The sequence below is a fragment of the Acipenser ruthenus genome, chromosome 48, assembly GCF_902713425.1.
Source record: "Acipenser ruthenus chromosome 48, fAciRut3.2 maternal haplotype, whole genome shotgun sequence".
In the NCBI taxonomy this organism is placed as follows: domain Eukaryota; kingdom Metazoa; phylum Chordata; class Actinopteri; order Acipenseriformes; family Acipenseridae; genus Acipenser; species Acipenser ruthenus.
The window spans coordinates 1,601,851-1,622,824 of record NC_081236.1 but is presented as its reverse complement, the minus strand read 5'-3'; the positions used below and the strand labels follow the sequence as shown (position 1 = coordinate 1,622,824).

Genomic DNA, 20,974 nt, shown 5'->3' with positions numbered 1-20,974 from the left:
ATTTATTTGGGGTATTTTGAAATGACTGAAGCCCTGGCGACTTATAACAACATGACATATGTAGCACATATTTGTAACCCGGACTCCCGGACCAATTTTAACAAGGCGCGCTGTTGTGTCTGAGTCGGGCTAGCTGCCCGGTTGCCCCATACCAGCTGTCCCGTTTTGAGATGTTTGTAATAATTTGCCCCGCCTGTTTCTTTACGTGTTAGGGTATTCTAAAACGTGCAATAGAATGGAGCGGCGAGAGGAACCTGTTGCTTTATTACGACACCGTGTTTCTGACAAGGGGGTGCTTGGGTGACAAAATGAAAGTTAAACGGGTCGCTTTCTTACGTCAGGGCTCCGGGTACGGGGTGCCGCCTCATGTAGAGTACACTGTAGCGGCTCTGCGGTGGCGTGGCTTAGGAAATGGGATACTGACTGCGAGTTGTTTAACAACAGTTTCTACACAGAGGCGGATCAAGGCAATGGTGAACATCGCCATGGTAAGTCTACTATAGATTATAGTGCGTTTAATAATGTTTCGCTTCTTTCCAGGTGTTACGCAGAGAGCGTTTCCCTGTAGAATGCGCGCGGTAGTTGCATGAGCCGAGTTTTAAATTTAGAAATAAACCATCAACGCGTTGTCAAGTTGATTAGTTAGTCTCTAAAAAAAAAAAACACCTGTTAAAATTAACACAAACGGCGTCTGGATGTGGACAAAAATTAGAGGTCGGACGATTAGGAGTTTAAACGCGTGTTGTTTTTTTCATTTATTTTATTTTGCGTGTCAGAATATAAATATTTAAGAGGTATTGCTTGACATTTTAGTTTACAAAAGAAAGAAAGAAAGAAATATGTATTTATTTGTTTTCTGGAGCGGGCATTATTCTATAAATGATGGTATTTTTTCAGAATGGTGCAGTCTTCGGTCAAACCCGATTTCATATATTTAAACAAATAGCAGATATAAACATGTGTAATTGCTATCCTATTCGTCTGTACAGACTGTATTACACAGCTGTCAATCAATTTAGTGTATCCTTGTTCTTATTTGGTAATACAATAATCTAAACAGGAAACAATATGTTTAAGAATTAAACCAATTGAAGAAACATATTATACAATATATATGACTGGCGGTTGTTCACAGCACTGCATTTTCCATCCAGCTGCAGGACTTGTAGTCAGAAATGTCCTGATATTATTATTATTATTATTATTATTATTATTATTATTATTATTATTATTATTTCTTTATGAATTATTCACATTTTTATGGACCTACATGACCTTTTTCTTTTTGATTTTGCACCTTTTGGTACACAGTCGTTTTCTTTTTTTCTTTTTTTTAAATTATATATATATAGTACAAAAGTACAAAACTCTTTGAGCCAAACATTCAGTTTTAATGGATTACCTTGTAAGCCATTAAATGGCAACATGTTTCTTATTCAAAATGATACAATACGAAATTCCTGCTGATCTACTGATATTCATCAAAAAAATGTTAAAAACATGATGATAAAACAAACAAACAACGCGTTCCGCCACCTAACGTGTCTCATCAGGTTCACACACAAACACACACACACACACACAACACACACTGAGACACACACACGCACACACAACACACACTGAGACACACACAACACACACTGAGACACACACACGCACACACACTGAGACACACACAACACACACACACACTTGAGACAAACACACAACACACACTGAGACACAGACACACACACAAACACACACACACACTGAGACACACACACGCACACACAACACACACTGAGACACACAGACACAAAAACACAGACACGCACACAACACACACTGAGACACACACGCACACAACACACACACAGACACACACACACAATGAAAAAATAAAACAGGTTCAAAATCATGGCATGTATAGTGCGCCTGGATTCGATGCACATGGAAGCAATAACGTGCCGAGGAGTTCTGCAAATGTATGCCTATGCAATTCCATTGAAGGTGAAACAACTTCCACACGATTTCATTTTTCCCCGTTGCTTTTAGTCAAAACTTGTCTTGTCCTGACTACGGACTCCTGTCCTTTGAACAGGAATGATAGCTGTGAGTATCTGAAAAGCATCCGTTTAAAGGGGCTTCCATTTGAAGCTCGGAGACACGGGAACACGTGTGTCTCCGAGTGGGGGAAATAATTATATTGTTAGCTTCCCCTTCCATATTCGTTTTCAGTTGAAATGATTTGATATTTAATCGTTTTCCATAATTTCGCTCGTTTCTTAAATTCAATTCTTAAACATATTTGTATAGGACAAACCTGAAAGCGGTAATTCAAATATATATATATATGGAGGCTGTGTGGTCCAGTGGTTAAAGAAAAGGGCTTGTATTATTATTATTTATTTATTTCTTAGCAGACACCCTTATCCAGGGCGATTTACAATTGTTACAAGATATCACATTATACATTATTTCACATTATACAGACATCACATTATTTTACATACAATTACCCATTTATACAGGTGGGTGTTTTTTTACTGGAGCAATCTGGGTAAAGTACCTTGCTCAAGGGTACAGCAGCAGCGTCCCCCACTAGGGATTGAACCTACAACCTTCCGGTCAAGAGTCCAGAGCCCTAACCACTACTCCACACTGCTGCCCTATGGTCACCGGTTCAAATCCCACCTCAGGCACTGACTCATTGTGTGACCCTGAGCAAGTCACTCAACCTCCTTGTGCTCCGTCTTTTGGGTGAGCGGTGGTTGTAAGTGTTTCTGCAGCTGATGCATAGTTCACACACCCTAGTCTCTGTAAGTCGCCTTGGATAAAGGCGTCTACTAAATAAACAAATTATATATATATATATATATATATATATATATATATATATATATATATATATATATATATATATATATATATATATATAAATATGCCAACGTCAAAATTCCGCTCAATTTTATATAGAGATTTAGTTGCACGGGTAAAACATTTATTTTAATGTTACTGTCCTGCTTTTAGAGATCGTATATGTTGTTGTTGTTTTTTTCTATTTGAATTGGCGTTTATTTAATTTGCAGGAAATTGAGGTTTATTTTTCTGGAACTCCGTTTAAAAAAAAAACGGTGAAAAAATGTCACATTTACGTGTTTCATTATGGTTTTTTTTCTTGTTTTTAAATCGTCTGAATTTGAATGAATACAAAAACTGAATACGAGATTTAAAAAATCTAAAACAAATTGTAGGCCTCTATAATTTTAACGTTGAATGCAATCCCCGTGCCCCCTTGTATATTAAACAACTTAAATTTAAAAACGAAAACACAACGAAAGGAACTTTTAAAGCACATTGTATTTATAAACGTTTATTCTAGTAATTTAACTGAATCTAAAACAAAACACACGATTAACCCCTCTAAATTCGAGGCCTTTTTCATCGATTTTCCAGAAACCTTAAAATTAGATCTTGACGTCATGCTTAAACACGTTGAAGAATCAATTACGCTTAAACTGACCGAACTATTGTGTTGGTTGGACCTGTATAGTTTTTGTTTAAAAAAAGAGCAGTTTTTTTTAACTTTTCCAAAATGTAGGGGAGAATATAGGCATATGAGACTAGAGCTGTTGTGATCCGGGCCTATTGTAAAAGCGTTTGATTCCACAGTACTGTTTCAAAGAGAGTAACAAACATCTTCAATTTAGAACATAAATTACTCATTTGCTGGTTCAAGTTTTATATAAACTTGAGTTTCATTTATTAAGTATTATACAGAGTAAACATACATATATTCAATTCAAGGCCTACAGGCATTACAATACAAGCTGATACGGGTCCATTCTGACCTTGAGCGAGTGAATCTTAAACGGAACCTTAACTATAGTGTAGCCTTAGTTATAGTGTAGCCTATATAATTTGTACTTTAGACAGATAGATAGATACACACACACAATATTGTGGTAGATTTTTCACTTGTTTTAATGGTACTACAATATCTGTAAATTAACTCTGTCCTTAATTAAACACCATTTTTGTTTTAACCGCTCATGGATTTCTGCTGGTAGTGTTTGCAGAGCACTGCTGACCTACACGGGCTCCAGTATTAACTCGAGCCCGCGGATCTGCGTGTACCTGTCCCAGCGGTGTCGAACAAGCACCGCTCCGGCTGACTGTTCTGGGACACTGAAAACGAGTCGAGAGCTCAACTCAAGAGCTCATACTGGCGTGACATCTTTAAATAAACAAATAAATAACCCACATTTGGATAATGCATTTTTTCCACGTGTCTACAGCAGTAATCAATTCATGCACGCGGTTAAAGACAGGGGCTCGATACCAGAAGGTGCACAGTTCAAATCCCGGCTCAGCCACCGACTCAGTGCTGAATATCGTTTCTTCTAACAGTCCAAAACTCGCTGTCCGGCTGTTTTAACCCGACTCTCATCCCGAACGTTGTTTCCATCATAAAATGAAACACTTTTCTGCTGTTTTCTAACAGGTGGAATGGGTGCAATTTACATGAAGGTGGCGGAATAACTATTCAGTATTGAAATTAGTAGCAGTGTGGAGTAGTGGTCAGGGCTCTGGACTCTTGACCGGAGGGTCATGGGTTCAATCCCAGGTGGGGGACACTGCTGCTGTACCCTTGAGCAAGGTACTTTACCTAGATTGTTCCAGTAAAAACCCAACTGTATAAATGGGGAATTGATGTAAAAAAAATAATGTGATATCTTGTAACAATTGTAAGTCGCCCTGGATACGAGCGTCTGCTAAGAAATAAATAATAATAAACGAGAAACCTGTATGTTAATGACGCAAAAGACTACATAATTGATTATCTACATATGAATACATACATACATATAGAAATAACACACACACATCTATCTATCTATCTATCTATATATATGTATGTGTGTGTGTTTATTTGGTCGTTTATTCATTTTACATTTTGGCATAAATATCCTCCATACCTGAATGACACGTGCCTGTATAATAGGATATCATATGGCATAGAATGAGAGGACTGGGAGTGATACTGGTAATGCGTGACCCGTCAGGGTGCTTGACTCTAAATCCTCTTTAAGCTCATCACCTAAATACAATTTCGTAGCTTTATCCATTCGATATCTCCGTAGCACTTGCTCTTCTGTAAGGTCCAAACCGGTGGTTGTCGATACACCAGTGAGGGATACTTTGGGCTGCGATTTCATAGGCAGCTACATTATCCCCTTTCATCCTCTAAAATCGCAGCAATTCCTAGCAGCGCATTGGGCTCCATCACCATTAGGACAGTCAAAGAGTCCCTCCACCCACAGCAGACCTTTCTATTGTAGCACAGAGCCTGTTTGAAATAGGTTACCATCTTCGTTAGCACGCTTTGAAACATGTGGAACCGCTTTAGATGAAAAATACTCAATCCGACCACATCAACCCGTTTAGATTTTTGCACGGGGGTTATGTTAATTGGGTACCCACTTCATCTGCATAACATTCCTCATACTGTCGGAATTGGGGGCTCGTGACTGTGCTCCTCTTTCCTAACCGTTTCTGATTTTTGCTCGGAACACGAAAGACGGAAAGTTAAAACGTCGCCCACAGATGCGCTCCCCGACGGTCAGAAACGCGTTGGTATTCAGGGACACTGTGTGTGACTCTGAGCAAGTCACTGAACCTCCTTGTGCTCCGTCCTTCGGATGAGAAGTCAAACAAACGAGGTCTATTGGAAGTGACTCTGCAGCAGCGGTTCTGATGCATAGTTCACCCGCTGGTCTTTCGCTTTGGATAAAAGCGTCTTAAATGACTAAATAATAAAAATAATAATACACTATTTCACTTTTTTAGGCCTAATAGGTTAATAAAAAAATATATAGGTTAATCACCCGCTCACGAATCGAATTATTAATAAAAAATCAATAAATAAACGATGTGTTTATTTCTTAAAATTCTCAGTTAATTCCATCAATGTGTCAAACATGTCTGAACCTTAATTATACCGTCTGTGGGAAACCAAACTAAAGCCTAGAGGTTTGTTTTTTTTTCAGGTACAGATTTACAAAATCCAGTGGCTACCAGTTCGCCAGTAACCGAAACCGAATATATTTACATCATGAATGAGGCCACAGTGTACAAACTGGGGTGGAAATGTTTTTAAATAATCTGTTGAGGTCACTGCAATAGCACGCATTGCAAACTGACTGCATTTCCAGGAGAATAACAGACACATAGTCAATATAGGGCAGCAGTGTGGGGTAGTGGTTAGGGCTCTGGACTCTTGACCGGAGGGTCATGGGTTCAATCCCAGGTGGGGGGACACTGCTGCTGTACCCTTGAGCAAGGTACTTTACCTAGATTGCTCCAGTAAAAACCCAACTGTATAAATGGGTAATTGTATGTAAAAATAATGTGATATCTTGTAACAATTGTAAGTCGCCCTGGATAAGGGCGTCTGCTAAGAAATAAATAATAATAATCGCCGTCCACACAACAACTACAGATATATTTTACATGTGTTTTATCCGGCTACCGCAAACCCGTCCCATAAAAATCACCCTGTAAGAAACCGGTTAAATTTTACACAAACACATATATCTGAAATGCTACCCGTGTTTTGCATAAACATCTTCTTGAATAAAATGGCTGCTTTTTTATATACTATATTGCATGCCTCTCAATAGCATAGGGCCTACAAAAATATATATTAGACTTGTTGTATATTAAATGAATATCGAAATGTGCAGACTAAATACAACGATTCATTTTGTTGTATTTCAAATGTATTTTGATATTTGGAAATTAATACAAATTACATACTGTCTGGACCAGATATGTAGGACTGAAGTCGTTGTATTTTGTAACTTTGCTCTTAATTGTACGGTTTCTTGATATGTATTTTTTGTATAGAACTGTAAGTCACCCTGGATAAGGGCGTCTGCTAAGAAATAAATAAATAATAATAATAATAATAATAATAATAATAATAATAATAATAATAATATGTAGGCCCTATATTTATGTCATATATTACCTGCTCCTTGGAGTTTTTTTAATGGCAATAGAACGAACATTTATTATACTAACAAGTCACACAGCAACATCGATTTATTTATATTCATTTATAACCTATCTGTAGAAATTAATTTTAATAAATAAAATAATTCCTATAACTAACTCACATTCACGCTTGACTACATAAAGACCTCGAAAAGTATCTTCGTTTTTGTATTATTATGTTTATTTAGTGGGGTCGACTTCAATATATCTGAATAAATAAAATAAAACGAGATATTAAATATTAAACACACACACAAAATCAAACTTTTTTTTTTGTTCACGGTCTTGTTGATTTGAATTGATTTTTTATGTTGTGAAAAACAGCCACGGCATTCGGGCGAGCACCCACGTTCCCGCGCATTGCGCTTTATTCCAGTTCCATGACGAAGAATTTTAAAATCTGTGAGACAGGAGAAATCCACTTCACATGTTTTCTTTTAATGCGTTTCAAACACGGCGATTTAGATACCGGAGTGTAACGAAAACATGACGGGTAGTCGACAAACACACCTCTCTGAACCAACAACCAAGTTTTTAATACAGAGAGAACAGTCATGAATTTGACACCCAAACAGCTACACTTTTAAAAAGTTTGGCTTTCAGTATTGGCATTAATATTATTTTTAACAGCTGCGACATAATCGTATTCCACAATAACTCACACAATATTTTCCTGAATAGTTTAAAATTGATTTGTTTTTATTTTAACAAACCCGTTTATCTGAATGGTTGTTATTGCAATTACTCAAGGTTGAGTAGTGAGAATATTTAATTAAACTTTAATAGCAATGCAGACAGACAGGGGCACTACAATGCAATGGTTCTGTGTTATACTAAGGGGCAATGGTAGTACAAGTATAGGGCAGCTACAATGGGATGAGGCTGCCATTGGCAGAATGGTACCACAGCTGTATCCTTCTCAAATGATCTTCAGTGGCAATGCAGACAGACAATGCCACTACCAGGGCAATGCAACGGTTCTGAATTAGACCATGGGGCACTGGTAGCAACAGGGCAATTGCAATGGGATGAGGCTGGTAAAATGGTATCCTGTACCCTACCCAAATGATCTTCAGTGGCAATGGCACTGCAATTACAATGGTTCTGTATTATACTATGGGGCAATGATCATACAAGTATAGGGTAACTGCAATGGGATGAGGCTGCCACTAGTAGAATGGTACCACAGTATGCTAACTACATGCTAATTATCTTTAAGGGCAATACAGACAGACAGTGGCACTACAGTGGCAATAGTTCTGTACTATACTAAGGGTCAATGGTAGCACAAGTACAGGGCAGCTACAATGGTATGAGGCTATCATTGGTAGAATGGGACCACATTATGGTAACTAAATGATATTCAGTGGTGATGCAGACAGACACTAGCTCTATAATGGCAGCTTTACTCAGGGTCAATGGTAGCACTGGTACATGGCTACCTTTGAGAGTTGTGTATCTTTGAGTTTCATGCTGCCTACAGTATTTCCTATATTTGACATTAGATCTCTTTTTCAGCTACATTCCTGTTTAACCCCTAGCCTTTGGTATTTCCCTCCCTTTCATGTGCAGGACAAAAAAAGATCTAAAATTGGCTGGCTCACGTTTCCCCTCTCCAACAGCGACTGGGAATTCAATCCTCGGGCAGTAAAACTCCAAATCTCTTGTTAATTTTCACAAGGTGTTTTTTTTCACGAGCATTTGCCATTCCTGCTTTTAAATCGGATCTTAAATTACTGAAACTAAAAATGATTAATTTTAAATATATATTTGATAACATGTTCATAATACAGCAGGTAATTGTAATGAAATGCATGCTGTAGAAACCAAGCTCCAGTGTTAAAATTCACGATACCTTCACTTGAGATCCCTTATCTTTTTATTGCAATCATTTTGTTCTAATTTCAATTTCTCAAATACTTTTTTTTTATGTAAGTCAGTTATAAGATGCTTTTAAGTTCAAGAACTGCTCTTCAGTTCTAGCTGTCTTGCCATAGACATGCATTACATAGGCTAGATCAGTGGTTCTCAATCCTGGTCCTGAGGGACCACTGCCCTGCTGGTTTTTGTTCCAACTGGGCTCTCAATTACTTAATTGAACCCTAATTGAACTAATCGTTTCCCTAATCTGAGCTCTTAAATTATTTTAAACAGATAGAGATTTCAAGTTAAGTATAAAATTGTATAAGGAACTTGAAATCTCCAATTTCTTATAAGCCACACAACTGAAAAAGTCAAATTAAGCAAATTATTCGTTCAATTAAGGGTTCAATTAAGTAATTGAGAGCTCGGTTGGAACAGCTGGACCAGGATTGAGAACAACTGGGCTAGATCAACTGGTGTCTTTTTAGAAGAGATAGAAGAGACATCTACTGATCAGCCAGTTTTCTTTTGATTTGCTGGCAATTTACTGCTGTCCACAAGATGGTGCTGCACTTATAATACAAAGAGTCTTTGGGTGATCTGGCCTACATTATGACCTATTGTAAGTGACTCTGCATATAATGCACAGTGCTGTAACTCCAGCTGTCTCTGTGCTGAAACTCCAGCCTGCTCTCCCCCCGGCTGAAGGCTAATTGTGTTCATGCCTTCCCCACAGAGACAGTTTACTCATCCCTGCTGACTTTGCTGGAACTCTCGCACGCTTGTTAGGAACGCATCAATCTCAGGCACTTAGGAACATTCCCTTGAGAGACAGGGGAGAGGAGAGGGGAGGCGAAAAGGGGAAGAAGAATTATAAAGAAAACTAAAAACTAAAAAAACATTACGGATTTAAAACTGACAAAGAAATTCTCGGTAAACATGAATTTTAAAACTTTAAAAAAAGAAAAGAAACTGAAACGATATTCTGCAACAATGTGATGCACGTGGAATGATATGTTTGAGATTAAACCAGAGTGAGGTATCACTGCAATAAACATGTTTTACACATTAAAAAAAAATCTTCACAAGAATATGTATCAAGGAACTTCTATAGAGAAATATTACGAGACGCATAAAAATGATGGATGTGCAGCATGTCATGTTACAGCAGCTGCTTTCTCTTCACACTGTATAAAACATGCCTGTCATTCCTGAGCCTTCAAGGATTAGGGGCTCAAGAAATATTAGGTAAAACTAGGAGAAACTGAATCAGAGAAGCGCTTCAGCTGCCTTCATCAGTGTTATTGAAACTAGAAGAAACTGAGTCAAGCAGACCAGCGTTTGGGCTCTAGTGCCTTCATCAGTTATTGAAAGTAGAAGTGACTGAGTCAAGCAGACCAGCGTTTGGGCTCTAGTGCCTTTATAAGTGTTATTGAAACTAGAAGAGACTGAGTCAAGCAGATAAGTGTTTGGGCTCTAGCACCTTCTGTTTTTGAAACTAGAAGAGACTGAGTCAAGCAGACAAGTGTTTGGGCTCTAGTGCATTGGGGTTACTGATCCGTTTTCCTGATTCTCTCCCCCTCCCTCTCACTTCTGCTCTTGTTTTCCCTCAGCACCGATGATATCCCGCCATGGCCGGACTCCTCTGCTTTCCTTTTCCTTCCTTCCCTCTACTCCTCCTCTTACTTTCTCGCTCCATCCTGTCCCACGTCCCTTTGCGCTGGACTGTGGCAGCCTCTCAGGACCCCTGCGACGACGGGCAAGGAGGGCCGAATCACTGCCTGCCCGAATTCATCAACGCAGCCTTCGGGAGATCAGTTGAGACCCGTGGAGAGGAACCAGGAATCTCTGAAAACGTCACGTCGCTTACCGACCTGCACAACCCTCACAACCTGACCTGCGTCCACAGGAGAACAAACCAGGACCATACCCTGACAATCTCCTTGGGGCGCAGATTTGAGTTGACTTATATCAGCCTGCAGTTCTGCTCTGGGTTGCAGAACTTCATCTGGTCCGTCTCCATTCTCAAGTCCATGGATTTTGGCAAAACCTGGAGACCTTTTCAGTTCTACTCCCCTCACTGTCTGGCCCAGTTTGGCCGCCCGGCTCAGACAGTGGTCCCGTCGAGGACCCAAGAAAGCGAGGCCCTGTGTTCGGACCCCCGGCCCCTGCAGCAGCACAGAGGAGGGATGGTCCTGGCTTTCGCAATCTTGGATGGGCGACCCTCCGCCTCAGATTACGACTTCAGTTCCATTCTACAAGACTGGGCCACTGCTACAGATATCAGGATCGTTTTCCACAAGGTCTCAGATTCCCCAGGTGGAACGGGGGTTCGGCTTCGGGACACAGAAGCAGGGTCTAGCAGAAGTAGGGAGGGGCTAGGTGGAAAGAGGCGAGCCTCCAGGAGAGGAGGTGGGGTGAGGTTTGGAGGTAAAGAGAAGATGAAGAATTCAATTGATTTTCTTGATGTAATGAAGGAGGAGCTAGGGAACAGGAAGTCAAGCGGAATTAGGAGGGGGTTGAAAAGGGCAGAGGCAGGGCTTGAAGTTAAAGAGACTCCAGGAAGGAGGAACAAGAAAACGGCCACCAGAGGTAACTGTTAATTTACTACGAGTGAAATAACTCCAGTACTGTAAGGGAGTAATCTGTTTATATAACAAGCACTGACTGATGGAGAAGAAAGCATGCTTAAACCCAGCTGAACAGAATCAGTTTCCTTTAGATCCAGCTCCATATCTGCTTAGCAGCATGAACACCCATCCAGTAATTACGTGATTGGGTTTGAATGAATGGAGGATAGATTCCAAAATGATATCCAGTTAAAAAAAATGTAAAAAATTAACTCTTTAGTGTTGAATACAAGAGTTAGCTCTCTTTAAAAAGGGACAGTAACAATGTAACTAGTGCTAATAAGAGGGTAATAAGGTTGTACAGCCTTGGTTAGCACTCCTTTAAAGGGGGATCAGTGATAACGTTGCTAATAGGGGTAAGGGAATGGATTGCTTATCTCACTGTTAATTCTATAACACTGCACTCCTAGGTGATGCTGCAGAGATGTCAGTGCCGAGCGCCCCCTGGCTGTCCCTCTCGGATGTGCAGGTGGGGGGCCGCTGTAAGTGTAACGGGCACGCCTCGCGCTGCAGGCGAGATCCCGAGGGTGGGGCAGTGTGCGAGTGTCGACACAACACGGCCGGGCCCGACTGTGACGTCTGCAAACCGTTCTACTGCGACCGTCCCTGGCAAAGAGCCAGCCCCGGACAGCCACACCACTGCGTCTGTGAGTGAGAATAACACTGCCCTGTGTGTCTGTCTGTCTGTGAGTGAGTGAGCACAACACAGCCCTGTGTGTCTCTCTGTCTGTCTGTGAGTGAGTGAACACAACACAGCCCTGTGTGTCTTTCTGTCTGTCTGTGAGTGACTGACAGGCTAACACCGCCCTGTCTGTCTGTCTGTCTATGAGTAAGAGGAACAAGCCCCTCTGCCTGTCTGGGAACACTATACGGTGTCAATGAGTGAGCAGAACAACACAGCACAGCACTATCTGTCTGTGGTGAGGAACCTGTCAGTATGTGGAGTGAGGACACTACCCTGCTTGTCTCTGTCTACCAGCCCGTGTTGCCTAAGTTCCGCTGCAGGTGTTGAGATTTTCTCAGACTCATCTCTCACACTGCATGTGTTCAACCTCCTGACCCCTCCCTGACCCAGCAGTGACCTTTCACCTCTCTGACACCTCTCAGATGGTAAATTAACAAAAACAGGTGAGAGAATGGGAGCGAGAAGGGAGAGAGAGAGAGGGATAAAGAGTGAAAGAAAATAATCTTTTTCAATTAGTTACGTAGTTTTTTTTTTTTTAACCTGTCCAGTACACAGGGAAATGCTTGTATTTGTATACATTTATAATCCAGTGCGCTGGCATTGCCTGCTGTGTGCTGAGCAGAGCCTTGTTGTGCTATACTATACACTGGACAATGCTGGCAGGACCACACTATATAACACTGTAAAGTTCTCATCTAGTGTCTTAGGCTGGCATTGCCTGCTGAGTGCTGGGCAGAGCCTCGCTGTACTCTCCTGTACCCTGGGAAATGAACATGTAACAGCACTATAAAACTAAAGAGCTACAGCAACCAAAAATATGAATTAAAAATATAATGCCGTACTCCAGGATTGCCTCGTGTCCTGAGCACAATGCTCTCACGTGTAATAGAATGACTCTGAAAGGCTAGCACAGTTTTAATAAGTAGTTCACTGGCTCTGAATCCTGTTCCCTGTGCTGTTTCTCCTCAGCCTGTCAGTGTAACCTCCACTCCACTAGGTGTCGCTTCAACATGGAGTTGTACCAGCTCTCAGGCCGGAGAAGTGGGGGGGTGTGTCTGGGCTGCCGTCACAACACGGCTGGGCGACACTGTCACTACTGCAAAGAAGGCTTCACTCGAGACCAAACCAAACCACTCACTCACCGCAAAGCCTGCAAACGTGAGTACTAGCATTGTTACTGAGGTAACACGAGAAGAAACCGAGTCAAGCAGACAAGTGTTTCAGCTACTGCCTTCATGTCATTAAAACTAGAAGAAACTGAGTCTAGTAACCAACCAACTTGTAGTTTCACCTCAATAACACGATGAAGGCACTCGCCGAAATGTCAGTCTGCTTGACTCAGTTTCTTTTAGTTTCAATAACACTGATGAAGGCAATAGAGCCCAAACGCTGGTCTGCTTGACTCAGTCTCTTCTAGTTTCAGTAACACTGATGAAGGCACTAGAGCCCGAACGCTGGTCTGCTTGACTCAGTCTCTTCTAGTTTCAATAACACTGAAGAAGGCACTGGCTGAAACGCTTCTCTGCTCTCAGTTTCTTCTAGATTCACATGTGAGTCTGTGGTGTATTCTGGGTGCTCTGGGTGTCGTCTTATTGTCTCCCTGGTTCTCTCTCCCCAGCTTGCTCGTGTCACCCAGTGGGTGCTTTGGAGAAGGGGTGTAACCAGACCTCGGGACAGTGTCGCTGCCGAGACGGGGTGACGGGACTGACCTGTAACCGTTGCGCCCCGGGATACCAGCAGAGTCGATCCCCACTGAGACCCTGCACACGTGAGCATAGCGCCCCCTAGCGCAATGTTGTGATGTCTATCAACAGTGTGCACAAATCAATATAGAATGAGAAGCAGCAAGTAAATGTTTAACCACAATTTGATAAGCGACTCTCCAGACAGACACCTCCATATATCCCCAGAATCTGATGCTAAATAATGTTAATAACATGTTTCATGACATCTGGATAAGCGCTTCTCCAGCTATATAGAGAAATGTGTGACATACATGCGCACGACTGCCTCCACTATAACTCCCTCGCATGGGATAACAAGAGGAATGTAAAGCCTTGCTTAGCACTGCTTTAAAGACCAGTGATAATCTTGCCAGTGCTAATAAGAGGTAACAAATTGGATTTTAAAGCCTTCTTAGCACGCCTTTAAATTGGGGCAATGGTAATGCTGGTTGAGCTAATAAGGAATGGATTGTAAAGCCTTGCTTAGCAGAGTCTTGACCCTCCAGCTGTAGAATGATTCAAAAGCGAAGTGACCCCGCGGCTTGTGGAACTCTGTCAGTCAGTCATACCCAGCAGTGTCAGTGGGAGGTCCTTGTACACATTCCTGCCCTGGACTGGAGGGTCCACACGCATAGAGAGTGGGGGCCAATGCAAAGTTGGATTCAGGTCTCCGGAAAGGGCAAAGTGGCCACCAGCCCCACACACACATTCAGAACATTTAAAATAAATGTTATTCATAGTGCTGGTTTGTACTGTTTAGCTATTTTGTATTAGGCAGTAAGCCACTAAGTTTTGAAGGGAGATTATCCACAACTATTAAACACTCAACAGAGCTGAATTAAGAAATAATAAAAGAAACTAAAATTCAATAACAAAAGTTTTGACTAGAAGACTTTTTCAATGTCTTCAAATGTGGTGAAGGCACTGAACTTGTAGTCGAAGTGTTTGTCGTTGAATTTTTCTTTTATTATTTTTTGTAGGGAGATTAAAGATTGCTACGGGACCCGCGCTAATGTATTCTTCTTCTTTATTATTATTATTATTTATTTCTTAGCAGACGCCCTTATCCAGGGCGACTTACAATCGTAAGCAAATACATTTCAAGTGTTACAATACAAGTAATACAATAAGAGCAAGAAATACAATAACTTTTGTTCAAGCAAAGTACAAGTGTGACAAACCACAATTCAATAATACAGCAGATAATAGTGATAGTGAGAGGAGACATGTTTGAGAGAGCTATTGAGGCCACAGAGGGGGCTTTTAAACTTTTAAAAAGTTAACTGAAAACGAAAGTGATAATGATATACAAAGTGAATCTAAACAAGAAGAGAAGACATTAGTAAAGACAACTGTGATAATGAATGCAAAGTAGAACAAACCCTTATGGGATTGGATACAATAAGACTGCAGCAATAGACAAATTCTGCAAATATACCCCTTGTGGTGGTTCCATTAAAGATGAAAGAACTTCCATTGCAAAATATTTCATTTATGGTCGTCGCTTGTAGGCAAAATTGCCATCTTATAGACCCTTGTCCTATTTTATCAGAAGCAGAACCAGGGGTTTAAGAAAATGCATTTAGTACATTTAGTGTGCCTGGTAAATAATGATCTGTGCAGAAACAACACTACAGAGTGATACAGAACACATGTTACAGGATATTAAACATGAAATAAATTAAATATTATGACAATATTGGTGATAAACAGCAGCCTTATAATTCCATTGCAGGGTATTGCTCAGTGCTGCGTGGTTTCATTTTGACTCTGTTTGTCTCTTTAGGAATCGAGGAAATAGTCACAACTACTCCAGCCTATCCACCTCAACACAGCCTGGGTAAGTGACTGGCAATGGGGAGAGGAAACTAAACTGATCCACTCTATAGAAAACGCCAACATTGAGGTTCTGTGAATAGGGCCTTTTACGAGAAATCTTACCAGGAATAAAATAAGCAGGTTTATTTGTTTAAAAATCAATTTCTGAACCATTCTCTGTTACAGCGGTCGCTCTGGTCCTTCTGAACTGGTGTTTTGTTTTTTGGCTGACACATTGCTAGGGAGGGGTTATTGAAGAACTTTTTGTAAAATGTGCCTAAAAGTGGTGTGATCTGGTGCATTCTGGGAGCCAGTTACAATAAGTGTGGCAATGTACAGATACATTTAAGACCTGTCCCTTTCCTATCTCTTAACCTGTAATTAACTCAGTGGTGTAACACTGCTAGTTTTCATATCATCCTCCCTGCTGAACTTAGAGTTACCCAGTTAAACTTTTCATTTTGAATATGTCTTCCTAACTCTGAAAAACTGTAGTTCAGGCCGCCACACACCCTGGTGCGTTCAACAGCAGAGCGCTCTCTCCTGGCGCCCCGTGTCATATGTTAGCAGTTATTGAACAGTTAGGAGCGAGAAGTTTCACAATAGCACGCAATACATTGCTGTGCATTAAAACAGTTGCTTTAAGCGAGTTTAGCCATTTTTGTATATTTGTTTATATATGGCAAAACACGTTTTAATTTCATACTTTTAAAATCGGAAAACAACAAACGACTTGATTATCATTTATGTATTTATCTTTTAAGATTAGAAAGTGAAAAAAGCGAGTCAGTTTAGGGTTTTTTTTGTTTAAAAAGCAAAAATTGGTCAGAATACACGAACATACTTCCATAAATTCCTTACAGTAACAAATAGAGTATTAATTGTTTGTCGCTGTGTGGCATTTTCCTACATTATTATTGTCCATGTATTTTCTACATACAATGAAAAGGCTCAAATGATCAGTTAAAAACCAAAGATTAAAATAAAGTTAAACTTACCTAGGTATGCTGGTATTGATAAGTTATACTAACTCGAAGATACTTTTAAAAGATTAATTAATTCAAATCATGCGCCAACTTCGCTGCCGTCAGCTCTGTTTCAGAGTCTCTGAGGTAACTAATGCAAGCTCGAGGAGGGTTGAAGCTGGGCTTTGCGCGCCATAACAGCTAGCTCGCGCATGAAAACACAACAGCAGTCGTTCTGAGCGCGTGTTATTATTAAACATTATAAATCATTCAAACTCTCTCAACCAATCAAAATGCTGGATTGGCGAAGATTCCTACAGTCCGCATAAAATGCTGAAGGGGGTTCCATCGACAGCACAAACACCTTTAACAAACGTTATTAATACGCATCAAAACAACAGCACTATTGGTGTGTCTGTATGAGACAAAATTTGTTCAAATGTATTCAAATTAGGTTCGGGCTTTTAGATATAATATTACAAATAATAACTGAATTACGCCTAAATATGTAAACATACACACACGCAAATCTATGGTTTAATTATAGATAGATATTATTTAAACCATATTGTATGTTTTATGTGTTTTACTGTGAATGTTATGTATGTAATCATCCAGAGATGATAAATAAGAAAAAACAAGAAAAATATCAACATTACTATTACATACCAATAAAAAACGCACAAATATATTTGTGTTTTACTCTTCACTCTGAATCGCGAAACGAAATCGCCACGTGACTCGTTTAGGTCTATAGGTGCAAAATTTGCCATGAAACCGCCAGTGATCTGTTATCATAAGCAAATTCTCTGCCTCTCATTGAGAGACGTGCATTCCAGGTTTGTGAGTGGCGCCCTCTGGTGGCTCATAGCTAGAACGACTCCTGTCTGGTTGCTGAAATAATATTTTTGGCTGAAGTGACAAAGAGATTTTAAACAGTGTCAGGTCTGAATACAAACACTCATTTGTTACGTGGCTCACATATTCACACGTCTCTACATTCAACATGTTTAAATGATTGTGCATTGATCCCGTTCATATAGTGAGTCAGGACCCCATATCTCAGGAGATTCTCTGTGATTCTGTGTTCCAGGAGGCGAGTGCAGCGCATACTGCCAGCCGACTCATGGGAGAGTGAGGATGAACCTGAGGACCTACTGTCAGAAAGACTACGGTGAGACCTGCGTTACCCGCAACATGCTCACTGGCCCCTTTAAAGACAGTGCTAACCAAGGCTTAAACCTGTCTCTGACCTCTTATTACCTCTAGCAACATTATCACCAGTCCTTTTAAAAGAACTGTTCACAACCAAGGATTGAAAATCGATTTCTTACCCCTTATTATCACTAGTCCCTTTAAAAGAACTGTTAACCACCAAGGATTGAAAATCGATTTCTTACCCCTTATTAGCACTAGCAACATTATCACTGGCCCCCTGTTTAAAAGAGCTCTAACCAAGGCTTAAAATCCATTCCTTACCTCTTATGAGCACCAGCAACAATACCCATGGTCCCCGTTTGAAAGGAGTGCTAAACAAGGCTTTAAAATGAGTCTTATAAGCACTAGCCCCATTATCTCTGGTTCCCCTTTAAAAGATGACCTTATTCTTATTAGAAACATTCTGAGCACAGTGATCTGACCCCCATAGTGAAGGAGTGTGATTCCCGTGTGTCTCTGCAGTGCTGAAGGTGCAGGTGCAGGCTATGGTGCGCTCCGGACCCTGGTGGCACTTCTCCGTGTCTGTGCAGTCGGTGTTCCGCCGCGGGACGCCTGGAATTCGGAAGGGGATTCGGGCAGTGTGGGTGCCGGAGCGGGACCTGGCCTGTGGCTGCCCCCCCTTGCAGGTGGGCCGCACCTACCTGCTGATCAGCTCCGAGATCGGGCCGGATGAGAACCGCGTCGTAGCCGACCGGACTTCACTGGCACTGCCCTGGAGGGACCACTGGAGCCCCAAACTGAGAGGCTTCAGGAACCAGGACAGACGGGGCCGATGCAGGGCTGAAGGACCCCACAAACCCAGAACACGACCCACCGAACCCCCAAACTGAAACTGTGCTGTGGGGTGACCCCCAGAGTCACTGAAGATGGAAGAGACTTCAAAAAAATGTTTATTAAACAGACCCCGAGAGACAGCGACTTCATACTGGTATAGAAGTTATTGTAGCCAACTCCGTAAATCCTATCTGTTTGTGCAGATCTATTCAAATGTGCAGTTTTGAAAGAAACACGTGTTATAAAACAGAATATCTGGTAAGCTAAATACATCTGTTTCCAAACCATGTTTTTAAATGGTGTTGCGCTTCCTAGGCTGTTGCATAGCTCCTTTCCTGTCATTGACCAATCAGCTGCTTCCCCTAATGATTGACATGCTTTTAGTCAGTACCCTGCTTGACCTAGGAAGTGCAAGTGTAACAGATCTCCTGAGAGTAAGACATGGAAACTGAGAACTTCCTTTACCCTGGTGTTGTACTTGATAAGACGGTTTATAATGAGAATGCACGTTTGCTGTGACAGGTGTTTCTTTCAAAACTTTGAGAGCTATGTAGCTCACGGTAAGACTTCTGGAATTTGCTGACTTTAACAAATAGATTATTTTTTGTTTTAGATATGTATCATTTTTCAGTCTCTGCATCCTGGTGTAACAGTTTACAGCACCCCAGTGGCCTCAGTAGAGCACTTAGAATCATGTCTAACTTCTAAGAACACAAGAGTGCAACCATTAACCTGCCCCCTCCACACCAACACTCTGCCCTCTAGTGGCTGTAAAAAATACTACATGTTGTTCTATTTGCTGTTTCTTACTGATGTGTTTCATACATCCACTGGGGGCAGTGTTGCCAACACACCCGCTAGTGGTCTATAAAGCAGTTACATTGGGAGATCAGCAAAGATTGGGAATGCAATTGCATGATGTGGTTTAATTAATTTCCGTGTTCTCTCTGCTTCTCTCTGACCGCATGATCTTCCACACCTTTGCGATAACACGGAAAGGACAGCTTGCATTTTTGTGCTTGAAACTGTGTATTTATTTGAGTGTATTTTTTTGTGATAGTTTAATAAACATGATTTGCCAAACACGCTTATATTACTCCTGTTAACATCACCCTCCACTTATAACGACCACACTGAAATATCCTGGCTAGAACATAATGGGACTCAATGGAGACAAGGTCCTGATGATATTCATCAGACTCACAACTGGTTTCCACCCTGCGTAATGTATACAGCATAAGATTAGAAGGTTTACATGAACTGCAAGTAGAGTATTGAAGTGTTGCTTCATTTCAAAAACAAGACCACCTCAGAAATAAGACAAGTTACATGTTGCTTGCAAAATAATTCCAGTAAATCTTACTTCATATATATTTTGCAGGTTTCACATTTTCCTATATGAAAAATGCACACGTTATAGTACATTTTAATTTGTTTTTTAATGCTAAGCTGTTAGTGAAGAATAATTATCGAGTGCTCCTTTAAGGCTACAATTTTTCGGTCAGCTTTGTAAGTTCGCACGAAGGAACTAAGTTGACATTGAAAACATGTCAGTCATAAGACATGTGCTCAAACGTGAACTCCGCTGTGCCGTGTGAAGGAGCTCCCAGTCGGCAGTGCAGGGGTTAACTCCTCTGTGCAGTGTGAAGGAGCTCCCAGCCGGCAGTGCAGGGGTTAACTCCGCTGTGCCGTGTCAGATTCCCTCAACATGAGTTCACTGTGAACTCTGTCTTGTTTCCTGTGAACCGGCACTAATTTTATTTTCAGTGGCCCCACACCGTGCAAATCGGCATCTGTGCTAAACATCTCCCAGCGTCCGCCTCCCCTTTCCTCTCACCTTCTCCCACCCTCCACACAGCACCCAGCCAGGGAGCCTAACCTCCCTACCACCCCAACCCACCACACAGCACCCAGCCAGGGAGCCTGACCTCCCTACCACCCCAACCCACCACACAGCACCCAGCCATGGAGCCTGACCTCCCTACCACCCCAACCCACCACACAGCACCCAGCCAGGGAGCCTGACCTCCCTACCACCCCAACCCACCACACAGCACCCAGCCAGGGAGCCTGACCTCCCTACCACCCCAACCCACCACACAGCACCCAGCCAGGGAGCCTGACCTCCCTACCACTCCCACTCTCCACACAGCACCCAGCCAGGGAGCCTGACCTCCCTACCACTCCCACCCACCACACAGCACCCAGCCAGGGAGCCTAACCTCCCTACCACCCCAACCCACCACACAGCAC

At 41.5% G+C, this 20,974-nt stretch overlaps 1 protein-coding gene across 1 annotated transcript; it reads left to right on the top strand.

The window, feature by feature from the left end:
- Positions 1–315: 315 nt before the first annotated feature.
- On the top strand, positions 316–19,804 carry LOC117967624 (netrin-1-like). The gene is made up of 8 exons (XM_059014664.1): positions 316–488; positions 10,521–11,499; positions 11,948–12,184; positions 13,192–13,380; positions 13,841–13,990; positions 15,733–15,786; positions 17,823–17,903; positions 18,410–19,804. Exons 2-8 carry the CDS (start codon positions 10,539–10,541, stop codon positions 18,775–18,777), a joined length of 2,040 nt encoding a protein of 679 aa, XP_058870647.1. The 5' UTR covers positions 316–488; positions 10,521–10,538; the 3' UTR covers positions 18,778–19,804.
- The last annotated feature ends 1,170 nt before the right edge of the window (positions 19,805–20,974 follow it).